Genomic DNA, 12,539 nt, shown 5'->3' with positions numbered 1-12,539 from the left:
TGAAATGAGAAAGCGACTGTACCAACAAACCACGTCTGGTGGCCCCAGGCTGTCCGCACCTGCTGGGCTGTGTGGATGGGGACACTTTGGGGCAGTTGTGTGGGTCACTGCTGTGTAAGTCACCACTGTATGGGGTACGGCTGTGCAGTTCACAGCTGTGTGGGTCACTTGTGCAGGGCACCACTAGGTGGGACATTGGCCATGCAAATCAGTGTGGTGCGGGCCACGACTGTGCAGGGCATGGCTATGTGACAATGCTGTGCAGGACAACGTTATGTGTGTGGGACACTGCTGTGAGGGTCACTGGAGTGTGAGACACTGCTGTGTGGGACATTGCTGTGAGGGTCACTGGAGTGTGAGACACTGCTGTGTGGGACATTGCTGTGAGGGTCACCACCACGTGGGACGCTGTTGTGAGGGACATCCCCATGGGAGACACTGCTGTGGGGGACATCGCAGGTCACTGCTCTGTGGGTCCCTGCCATGTGGAACACTACTGTGTGGGCTATGGCTGGGTGGGACATGGCTGTGTGGGTCACTGCTGTGCAAGACATCATCACATGGGACACGGCTGTGTGGGACATGGCAGTGCGGGACATCCCTGTACAGGATGTCACTGAGAGGGCCATCACTGTGTGTAGGTCACCGCCGTGTGGGACACCCCTGTGCAGAGCACGGCTGTGTGGGACATCACCGGGTGGGTCACTGCCATGTGGATCCTGTGGGGAACATCCCCGTACTCGACACCCCCTTGCAGGACACGCACCCTCCCCACCTCCCGCTCCCTCCCCACCCCGAAGCTCTGCCGCGGCAGCTTTCCCGCTGCCCGGGGTCCCTCGGGGCAGGGAGCGGGGGCGGCCGGCGCGGCTGGGCAGGAAGGGCCGGGCAGGGCCGGGCAAGGAGGGCCGGGCAGGGCCATGCCGCCCGCCCCCCCCCACCCCGCCGCCCGCCCCCGCTCCCTGCCCGCCGAGCCCGCCCCGCTCCGCCGGGTGCCGGTGGCGGCCGGAGCGCTTAGCGGTGGCAGGATCCTCACGTCGGGGCGGCACGGCGATGGGCGGCGCGGCGCTGTCGGGAGCGCTGTGGCTGGGGCTGCTGTGGGCCGGGAGCGGGGCCGGGGGGAGCTGCGCGGGAAAGTGCTGCGAGGGCCGGGACGCCGCCTGTGTCGGCGAGGGATGGAGGGAGGTAGGGGGCTACGGGACCTGCTACTGCGACGGAGGATGCCGGCGAGCCGGGGACTGCTGCCACGACCACGGCCAGGCCTGCCCGGGTAGGTGCGGCCGTCCCCCGCCCCGGCCCTGGGGAGAGGGGGGCGGGCTGGGCCGCAGCCCGGGGATGGGGTGGGGGGAAGCTGAGCGGGGACCCCCCCTCCCCCCGGCCCCCCCGGCCCTTTCTCTTCTGCCTGCCAGTGCTCTGCGGGCTGGAGGTTTTGCTGGCGTTTGGAGATGGGGCGTGCGGGCAGAGTCTCAGCGGTGAGGGGGGTTCTGCAAGGCCGAATTTCTCCCCAGTGTCACCAAGCTCGGGGCGAAGGCGTGAGCAGGGAGCGGGCAGGGGCTGTGTGAGGGCAGCAGAAGGCACAGAAATGGGAAGAGAGGCTTTTCCCACACTAGGCATTTGCAAGGTTTCTGGATCAGCTGTAGTACAGTGCCTGGAGTTTGCCAGTCTCAAGTTATTTTCCCTCTATGATGTTACGTTACTTACTTTTCACTCACACTCATCCCAAACACACATCGATTACAGTGGGGATGCAGGATTACAGAGATAACAGGGAGATTTGTTTAGTGCTGTCTGTGTTTCTGATTCCTCATGTCTTGCCGAACAAATAGCAACTAAATAATTGGGGAAATCCCCAGGGTGAGGTTTTGCCCTCATTTCTAGCGGCAGGAATCAGCAAGGATCCACCGTGAAGGTGAGGACTTCAAAATGAATATAGAGGATGAGCAAGGAGGTCCTTTGCCAGGCTGCGGGGGAAGGCCTGGCTCCCAGGGGAGCACTGGCAAGGAGGAGAAATTGGCCCAGTTCTACCAAACTGGACCCAGCTGCCTTGTAGGTATTTACAGCTGCCCTTTCCGTGGTATTTCTACCCTTGGCAGCCTTCACAATTTGTCCTCTTTCCCTCTGTCTGCAATGAGGGACACAGCCCTCACTGTACAGGTGCAGCACTCGTACTCACGTCTCTTCCCAGCTGGCTGGACGCACGCCAGCCTACGGCCAAAGAGTCATGAGCCTCTGCTGCACAGTCCTGCTAATTAGGGTGCGTTTAGCAGGCTCAGCGCCGTGCTGACATAGCCACATAGTTCTGGGACCTAAGTTGGCTTGCGTCTGCCTGGTTTGGGAAGGGAGAGTACAACTGTTGGATGGTGCAGCCCCATCTGAGGTGATGTAAAGCTGCACAGAAAGACTCAGCAGAGCAGAACTCTGACCTCAGGTCTCCAGAGGAAACGTGGTCAGTTCTCCGACTGCTAAATAAGCTCTCCAGATTCACAGAAGGGAAAAAAATGTGCTCCATGAGGTCTGACAGGAGGCAGCATCTTTAAAATTAGCATTTTTTAATATATTGATCTTTTGTTCAGGAAAATCAGTAGGGGGAGAACTGGCAAGATGCTTGTTTGTTGTACAGTCACAGTGTATTGTGTCTTTTTAGTAAACCAAATGATTTTTAACATTCAAGTGTAACAGAAGAGAGATAATAAAGGTGCATTGCATTAGTGTTAAAACGGAGCTGTAATCCAATAAAAATTTCTCTGCTCTTCAAAAAGAAGCTCAAACTTGTGCTTGAAAAATTCTAGTAGAGACACTTTTCTTACCATGACTTCTGACATGATTTCTGGCACCTGATGATGCCTTATTGTTATCGAGATGATATTTTTTTGTCTCAAACTCAGTGACGGTTGTCTCGAAAGGCATGATATGTTTGTGCTGTTGCTGTCCTGTACCCTGCAGGTGCTCTAGATACAGGGAGGACAATAGGCTCAGTGAAGTCTTTCTCTTTCCTGCACCAGGAATGGAATTTGACAGTCGCTAGTGGCCCAGTTCAAGGTGCTGAACCCTGTTTGTGTTTTCTGTATTGCCCATTTCTGGCTGGTTTGGCTCTCCGCACTGCCTCCCTGCCCGGCTGTGCGAGCACCAGTGCAGGTGCAAGCAAAGGGAGCAGGACGTTTTGCGTGGCTGTAGTGTGGGAGGACAGGACTTCAGCAGCCTGCCGAGGTAGTGCTGTAACTCTTACATCCCAAAACTACAAAACAGATCACGAGAAGTCATTCCTTTGAAGGCAGATGGTTATATGTACTTTCTATTGCAAGCAGCCAATAAGCTACAGAAATTCCAGACAGTTTCTGTGGGAGTTTGTATCAGGTTAGACAAACATCACTGGAAATTTTAAAGTCATTTTTGTTCCTGTTGGGTGTTGAGGTTTCACCACTGAGTGTTTCTAAATTCCGTCCATGTGTTTAATGACACCAAGGGTGTTGTTGGCATTATTCACTTTGAAATGCTGTTTTGAATGTAGAGTTCAAAAATTTAAAACAGAACTGTGAAGAAAGGTGACCAGTGGTTCTTGTGGTACAGCTTGTGTGTTGGCCCCTTTGCCACTCGTGATTTCTGCACCTGCTGAAATGACATTTCAACCCTTTGCGAATGTTTGATAGGATGAAGTATTTGGGGAAAGTGTAAAGTGCCTCAAGCATATGTAATGAAGAAATGTGTTAGGAATAATACAAAAACAATGACCCACAATAATAGAAACCACTGAAAGGAGGGGTGTCCTAAAGCCATGGTTAAATTCTGTCATGCCTAAAAGTCGTGGTAGGTCTGGTACTTTATAAATAAATGGCTCATAAGAAATCCATGGGCTGCTTATCTTAGGGTTTTAAAATAAATTTCCTTACAGATCTTTTAAAATGGATTCCCTTTTGGTTCTAACAATGAAGAAAAAGTATTTTTGTATGTAGGGAGCATTTTAAATAGAAGCTATCGTACAACCAGTAAGTCTGAAAAAGGAATAATCTCATCGTTTGAATGGAAGTGGTTACTCTGAGACAATCTGCAGAGCCTTATGCATTACAACATACGTTGCACAGTGATTCAGTGAAGATACTGTAATCTTCTTTTTTTCTAGAGATGGGAAAAAATTAAATAGAGTGTGACTCAGAAAAAAATCTGTGATTCACAGTGCTATAAATGAAAAAAAAAAGTCCTGACCAGTCAAGCTGTGTTTCATAGGTTAGCAATGTAATTTTTCCTGTGTATTTTTAAACTTCTAAGGGTGTCATTAGCTTCCACATATTGGTAGGTACCTGAGCACAAATTTTGTCCTTCAGGTTCCTTTGATGTGCATCCTTCTTGTTGTTTCAATGAATCGTCGTCTAGTATCATGGTGTTGAGTAAGCTGGACCCGTAGCAACATAGACAGAGACCATAAAGGTGCAGCTGTGGGTCCCCGATACTTCTTGTATTTCAAGAGATGGCGCCATTCCTTTGATGTCAGTGCTGGGACCAGTTCTCTGTCATGCTAGGGAATTTGACATCTTTCCAACGAGGCACAAAACTGATGTACTGTCCCTTAATAGTTGCAGGGTATTGACTGCAAGAGCGACGTTATTATCCCACTGGCTAAATTCCATTCTAGCAACCCAATGTTCTTATTATTCCACATGACTAAGGCAATTCATACTTCTCATTCTAAATCTTGATGACCATAAAATTGCCATGTATTGCTGCACATGACCAATATTTAACCGTCAGCTTAGTTTAATTCCAGTAAGACATGAAGTCATCGCTTTATTTGTTACGCAGCTACTCAGTCCCTTGGGGAGTTTCTGCATGGGAAACGTGGTGTGAGACCTGATGTTGTCTGCGTATCAAGGTGCTAATAGGGGATTTAAATTATGTGGAAATTCTTCCCTCTGCAGATGATTTATACAGCCAACTTGGAAGAGAGTCAGCAAATAAGTAAACTTATGACACTTGCTGTCCTTTGGGTACTCTGGGTAGAACTAAGATGTGCGAAGAGGCATTGAAGTCTGTGCTTGTACTTTTAAATAAAGTGGGGCCAAGGACTGTTTTCTGGCCCTGTGGCCAGGTGGCAAAGACTGTGAGGTCCACACTACATTTAGCACCTGTCCTGGCTATCCCATGGTGGAGCCTCAGACATTTTTACTATCATTGATTTTCTTTTTTTTTTTTTTTTAATTCAAAATGCTTGAAACAAATGTCTCAGCATTGTGCTGCAACATGTTAGAGCGGTGCCTTCGCAGCCGCAGAGACTGGGACATGTGCCTTGGGGTACCTGGATGCACCTGAGGGCAGTGCCTGGTGATGCGGTGTCCACTATCTGCGCGTGGCAAAGGGAGCCATATGCTTTTTCTGTGTTATTTTCCAGTGCTGTTCTACAAATCATACCCAGGAGCTGTCTGGGAAGGTGTTTATCAGTAAGTAGAAGAAAATGCCAGAGAATGCTAATGGTTAAGCAGGATGGACAACTGGTTGCCCAATGTCCAGGACTGTGCCATGATCCTGTTTCAATGGAGTTCCTTAGGGTGCGGGCTTGCAGCACCCTCAGCCACTCATACGCCTGGCGCTGTCAGGCCACTCAAAAGTGGGCAAGTTGGGTCAGAGCAGGTGCACAGTGAGAAGAAAGGACAGAAATTGTAGCAGTACGGTAAGGAGATCCACCAGGTAGCCTCTCTCAGGGCTTTTGTCTGCATTAGATGTCTGAGGCGCTCCAAGAAATTAGAGATGTAGTGACAGAGCAAACCTGGCAATTTCTGTGTCTTATGAAAAGATCACAAACCCTAGAGAAGTTACCACATTTTAGTCTTTCTTCCCAATGTCTTATGCTGGCAGAATCCCAGGGGGCATAAAATATTTTCCTGAAAGACTCGTTTGGTCCCATCACTTTCCTGCAACACCAATGCAAGTATGTAACTAGTGGTTAAGCTGTAAAGCTTCTTGGGGATTTAAATTCTAATCAGGAAATACGGAAAAAAAAAAGAAAAGATCGAAAACATGCGATATGTTCCATTACAAGCTAATGGCAAGTAGCATACATGGGAAAGCAAAACGCTTCATTTAATGACGTAATAAGAGGCACGACCTGAAACAATTCAGAGCCAATGTAAGATAGCCCAACCATTGACTATAACACGTTTTGTACCATTCTCTAAGTATCATGTTGAAGACCTGCCTTTATAAAGGATTGGAAAAGCAAAGTAAAGTGTGATTCATGCTACATGGAAAATAATTTTAAGCCCATTTACAATGCGCGATGAAAACAAGTCCTTGAAGAATTAGAGAATTTCCATATCAATAAGAAACTCTGATATTAACATAGGCACCTTTAGGTTTCTATAAGACACTTTGTGCTAGTATTTGGGGGTTGGACTAGATGATCTTTAAGGTCCCTTCCAACCCAACCCATTCTATGATTCTGTGATTTCAATTACATGAAATTCATTAGAACTTTTTCGAAAAAGGAAGTCCGTCAGAGGACAAAAGGCAGCTGATGATGTCAGGGAAAGCAGCATGGACTAGTACACAGTGCTGCAGTGCTGTTTAGCTGCTTGTCTCATTTCACAGTTAAGGAAAGCTGCAGGCACGGCCGTTCCTGGCTCTCCCAGCAGCACACCGTGCATGCTCGGGAAAGCTGGTGCTGCCGCTGGCGTCCAGGCAGAGGACATTCCTGCTCACGAGAGGGGAAGTGGCCTGGAGGAATGCGGCTGCCCAACCTGGAGCACCTACCACGTGGCCTCCAGGAAAAGAGGCTACTGGGAATGGACCACTGGCTAGATTAAATGTCTTTGCAGGCCACAGGTGGAGGACTACTCATGTGGGGGAAATGACTGCTTATCCTCAGAGGATTCTCTCTTGATGGATGCCCACACGTGAGACATTTTTCTTACCTGTTCTTTCACTGCTCTACCTGATAGGGCTGCATAGACTTGACGTTCCTCGTTGGAGGGGTTGTGCTTGTTTCATCAGTAAGCACCTAGAGATCATCCTCATCCAGCCCCTCAGGGGTCAGCGCTTGGTACAGTTTTGAAGAGCTGTAGTACTCGTTTTAACTGCTAAAAGTGAAATTGTTAGGCCACACAGTTTTCAAAACCTGGGGCTTGGTGTTCCTGGAGATGAAGCTAAGGAAAGCTCAGTTTCATGGAAACATGTGAAACAGCTGTTTTTTACTGTTGTGTACTGCATTAATGGACAAAAAAGGTGAAGACTTTAATGTTATGTAGCTTCTTACTCAGGAATAATGTGTCCATCATCTGTTTCTGTATTTTGGGAATCAGGCTGCAAAACATTCTCTTCCGGGGTAGATTATTTGTATCCACCTGAAAGGTATCTGGCATATCGTCCATGCTTACATTAGCAAGGCTGACAGAGCTACTGTTTTGCCAGAATATAAATGAGAAATGCAAGAGAAGGGAGAATTATAGATTGGAAAAATGCATGTGGTGCTTAATGTAAATGAGAACAACAAGGAGCATGCCATCATTATGAGATGCACTGCAGAGAACAAAATAAGGAAGGAAGTGGCTAGTGGATAACAGATACAATAGATCTGAGCATTTCTGAGTTTCAAGACAGTACTGAAACTAAGAGATGCTTAGTCTATCATTTACATCTCTCCTAAAAAGATTACAAAAAGTGGCAAACATGAAATAAGGGCTTATTCTCTACATAATGTGATGATCCAGTCTTTTTCTAAAGAACCTGCATGTTATTTAATCAAAAAAGGTGTCAAAGGCTGTAAACTGGGCTAAAGGTTTCAACAGTTGCCAGAAAAATACTACAGAATACAAGATGAAGCATTATTCTTTTTTTCTTCATCTGAGACCTTCAGTGAGTTCACCTAATATATGTGAATTTAACAGATGAAGAGAGTTCTTTGTAGGTCTGACTACTAGGCTGGTTTAGGAGAGACCAAAGGTACAAGTGTATGGTTCCTGTACTGTTGATGCTCTGCCTGAGTGAAATGTTTCTTGTGATTCAGAGTTTACTTTCAGAATAACGGCACTTTCCCCATAATGTTTTGGTCAAGTTCAGAGGAAGTTTGTGATCCATGAGAAGTAAAATTCAAATATCCAGTGGACTATTCTGTAGTTGGAAATGAGCAAAAGAGGGCCTTAAAATCACATTTTTACACATTTTATTTAGTGCATTTAAATACCTGCATTGTTGCAAAGCTCTGTCTGCATCAGTAGCTGTACAGACACAGAAACAGAACTCTACACATGTCCCTGCATTGCTCTGAGACTAGCAAAACCAAAATTATCACCAAAAATTGTCTTTGCAGCAAGAACTGTGGAGCAGGACACCCTGTGTTAAAACAGGGCAACAAAGCTGTGGCAGTGGAGCTTCTTTCAGCATTGAGGAAAAGGCATTAGAAATCAATCTGAGGGGAATCAAGAGGGCTGAAAGGCTTCTTGAATCCTGCTACTCTATGTTCCAGGCTTTAAACAAAATCTGGTGGTGTAGGAACTGCCAAGGTAGGTCAGACCACTCGCTTGTCTAGGTAATCCACGAGCTGGTCCCCTTTGGGGCTAATGCCGTCTGCTTCAGAAGAGGGTACAGAAGAACCCCACAGCTGTAGTGAAAGGTTTCCATAAGGAGCAGCTTCTTTCTGGACCAGGGATGGAATAGGGAGCCAAGCGCTGCAGGCAGGTGTGAAAGTTAAATTTGAAGATGCAAACTCCTAGAAGAGCATTTAAAAACCTATAAATGAAAGAATGTGAGTAAGAAAAAACCAGACATAGTCTTATTGCTGAAGCTTTTGAGAGTGATTCGGATGAAACAGAAGTCCTGACTACTAGTAATGTTTCAAAACTGCTTTGCAGCTCTTCCATGCATTGTAGGGGAGTGGAGCCATTGGAGTGGCTGTGCAGAACAATGTCAACCCAATCTGCGGATACGCAGGCGCTATGTACAACAGGAACCTAAAAATGGTGGGGAACCTTGTCCTGCTCTAGAGGAGAAGGCTGGCTGCCTGGAATACCTGACTTACCAGGGAGAGGACTGCGGCCATGAACATGGTATTCTCTCTTCGACTTACCTGTACATTGTGCCCATCAGGGCCTTCATAAATTTTACTGATGTCAGTGAACAGATAAAAAAACCCCACTGCACCTATCTCCAGCTAGCTGGTTAAAAAAACAGCTTAAACCTCTACTTTCTACTGTCTTATTGCTCTATTCTATTCTTATATTTTTTTTCTACTCAAGCTTTTCTTAATTTCTATTAAGTAAACAGCTAAGCTGCATGCGTTCCTTCAGTTTCTCAATTTAAGCCCCTCAGTAAGTATCAAGTTGTCTCTGTGCAAAGTTAGGACACAACTTCAGTATGAAACAGAGCTCCTTGTATGATTCCAGCACATTGTATTTCCTCACAGACTAGACGGCACACGGTTCTAGATACATTTATTCTGCATAAGAAGAGAGCTTAGCTGTGGGGAATGGGGTTAAGGGCTGATGTTGCCAATATTTTATCATTTTTTCAGCATCACCATCCACAAGCTCCTGATTCAGTCACCCACTGTTCCAGTAATTGAAATATGACTCAGCTGTGGCTTGCTGCCTTACCATAACTGTTTTCTTCCTCAGTCCCTGCTTTCATAACTACCTCTGAATACGGTAAAGAAAGAAAACGACGAGCAGCATCTTCTCTCTGGCCTTCAGACAAAGAAGCAGCTGGGTAATCTATTTATCACATGCATGTGGGTCATATTGTTCAATAGAAAATAGCTCGCTACAGAGAAAAATGTAATTAAATTTGCAATAATTAAACAGTAAGCTATAGCTTGTATGTTTTTCTCTTCTGCTGTTCATTTGCATGTTCTAGATGTTGGTTTTTTATTACTTGCTAATTGTCCTGAATTAGACATTGGGGTCATGGCAAATCTGAGGGTAGCTGCTTTTGAAAGCAAACAGTAAATAATGTTAAGCCAAAGCCGAATATATCCGTAAGTCTGAGAAATTAGACCTAGGTCTGTGAACAAACAAATGTGCTGAATGTGATTGGTCCCAAGAGATTTTTTTTTTTAAATTAATTGACACAAGCAATTAAAAGTTGTTTTGTTACCGGTAGAGATGGTTATGAAGTTACTGAGGTTTGTTTTTCAACATAATTTAAGAATAGAGAACACAACCTTAAAGTGAGATCATACCTAAAGCACTGGATTGGGGCATAGAATGAGAAATGGTTTGTGTCATGCTTTTGAGACTCCGTTAATTAGGTTAGGGTCAGAAACAGGCTTCTTGGCAGTGATGATGTCTTACTTGCACTTCACAAACACCACCTGTGTGATATGTAAGTACATTTGAAGTGTATACCTAGCTTGTGCTTTATCTATCATGACTAATTTAGTACGTTTCCTTCTGAGCAGATACTGTGTGGAATTTAAAACGGAATCACTTTCACTCCACTGTGCCTTGGAGAATCGACCGTACGCTCGATGGATGCAGTACCTACGCGAAGGACATACTGTGTGTGTAGCTTGCCAGCCTCCAGCCATGAATACTGACACGCATCGTTGTTCTGGAGATGGCCATAATGCAGATGGGTAAAGAAAACCACTTTTCTGCTGTCTCTTCTGTAGCAAAACCCAGTACAGAGGTTTTCTCAACGCCTGATTAAACCCCGCATTTATTATACCTAAAAAATGAAACAGTTCCTATTGCTTGTAGAGCTCAGATTATTTACCCTTTCAGTTCTCCCAGAAATGGCTTTTAAAACCTAGATAAAATGGGGAAATTATTTCAGTATAAGAGCTCAGTGCTTTGAATGCTTTATTTACTATTGTGAAGGGATGATGCAACTTCTGAAGTGCCAGAGGTCTTTGTACAGCTACGGGCACTTTTACTTAAAAACCCTGTTTCCTGCCATAATCCAAATCTGATTTCAGGTTTAACAGTGGTGGAGCAGGACTCCTCCCAAACCTATACACCTGGTTTCCAGAACAGTAATTCTGAAAGTAGACATTTAATATTCAGAACAGATTTTTATTTGATCTATACATTTATTAACATGCCTACTACTGAATACCTGTACAACCAGCTACTCAGTCCACTGTCCTATACACTATATTTAGGAATACAGTGCCTGCTCCAGAAAGCATTTTAAGAGCTAGATGAGCTAATTAAAATCTTACATTATTAAGCAAATCTAATCTTCTGACATGTTATGCAATGTATAAACATGAAATATAGTTTTCAGTGTTTTAACTCCTCATTTGTTGTGACGTTTCAGAGGTAAAATCTTACACTGGGAAGCAGTTGGCAACTCTCAGTGCCAAGGAACCTGGAAGAAGATTCGGCAACTGGAGCACTGTTCGTGTCCCCTTGTGCATAGCTTTATTTTTACATAAAAGTTTAAAAGACCTTTAAAACAGCAACAACAAAAAGATTAAGAAAATTAACTTCAATACCAAGAAACCTACATCTTTCTGCTGCATTTTCTGGAGCCTAAACAAACTTTAAAGGAGTCACAGCTTTGGAAGAAGCATTTTGGGGAAACTCCCTCCACCTTAATACAAAACGCTAAGAGTGATCTTTGCATTAGAACACTAGAAGCATGTTTCCATGTTCTCTTTTGTAATTAAAAAGCAAATGTTTCTAATGGTAGTAGCTGCTTTTCCTGAAGTTCTCATTCTTTACTGTCCACAGCCTTGTCTACAGGCACTGCTCCTCAGCCAGCCAAACGTTCTCAAGTCTGAGAATAGTTACTGTCATCATTAATAGCAAGAGTGAATAAAAATGAAAGCTTGAGAGCTAAAACTGGATTTCAGTTTAGATCCTTTGCTCCTTCTCAGTACCATCTAGACAGTTGGTTATACTACAAGGGGGTAAGTGTTCCTCCTCTACGTTGTTGTCACATCCAGCCACCTACGACTAATCAGCATTGTTAAGGAGAAGCCTTGCTCAGAAGGCCATGTCACTAATACAGCGTGAGCTTTATGGCAGACAAACCTAATACTAAAGCCGTGGCTAACATTAAAAAAAAAAATTACTCATGACTAGGTAAAACTGCTCATATACGATTAATGCAGAAACTTCCAACATTAGAGCACTGGCAAGACTGCTATGCAGGTAGCTCAAATCCTTGCTCTGTTATCCATTACCTACCCTGAGGTATGGTCACAGCATTAGAGGCCACACACTGCACTTTCTCACCTGCCGGATACCTGCTATGACCTTCTGAACTGTTGGCTTACAGCTGCTCTAGCGTTCCTTCCTGAAGGCCAAAGCCTGTATTTTATCAAGATCCTGAAATCCCCAATGTTTGCTAACAAGAAATTATGCCTTAAGGCTGAGGAAATGTACTGTTAAGACATGCAGCATCTCTGTGGAACCTGCAGACTACTGCTTACCACTGTTTCTAGCAGCTGCAAGAAACGGAGGCATCTGGTGGCAACAATGAGAAAGGTGATCTGGCTGACATCCTGTCCTCAATAAAGAGGGTGAAACAAACCTTTAAAACTGTACTGCACCATTTTATCTTAATGGAAGCAGGCCTCCAAAACAGAAAGCAGATTATCATAATACTTCCTG

General features: G+C 45.2%; 1 protein-coding gene across 1 annotated transcript; it reads left to right on the top strand.

The window, feature by feature from the left end:
• Nucleotides 1–1,050: 1,050 nt before the first annotated feature.
• On the top strand, nucleotides 1,051–11,356 carry SBSPON (somatomedin B and thrombospondin type 1 domain containing). Its single transcript, XM_086465893.1, has 5 exons — nucleotides 1,051–1,267; nucleotides 8,832–9,026; nucleotides 9,594–9,684; nucleotides 10,376–10,552; nucleotides 11,239–11,356. Exons 1-5 carry the CDS (start codon nucleotides 1,051–1,053, stop codon nucleotides 11,354–11,356), a joined length of 798 nt encoding a protein of 265 aa, XP_086322019.1.
• Nucleotides 11,357–12,539: the final 1,183 nt, after the last annotated feature.

This window comes from Leptosomus discolor, chromosome 5 (genome assembly GCF_034619465.1).
Source record: "Leptosomus discolor isolate bLepDis1 chromosome 5, bLepDis1.hap2, whole genome shotgun sequence".
In the NCBI taxonomy this organism is placed as follows: Eukaryota; Metazoa; Chordata; class Aves; order Leptosomiformes; family Leptosomidae; genus Leptosomus; species Leptosomus discolor.
This window is presented reverse-complemented; position numbering and strand designations above follow the sequence as displayed.

Coding starts and splice junctions, on each gene's coding strand:
- SBSPON (XM_086465893.1), top strand. CDS start 1,051: ATGGGCGGCGCGGCGCTGTCGGGAGCGCTGTGGCTGGGGCTGCTGTGG. Junction 1,268..8,831: donor CCACGGCCAGGCCTGCCCGG/GTAGGTGCGGCC, acceptor ACTGCTTTGCAG/CTCTTCCATGCATTGTAGGG. Junction 9,027..9,593: donor GGACTGCGGCCATGAACATG/GTATTCTCTCTT, acceptor TTTCTTCCTCAG/TCCCTGCTTTCATAACTACC.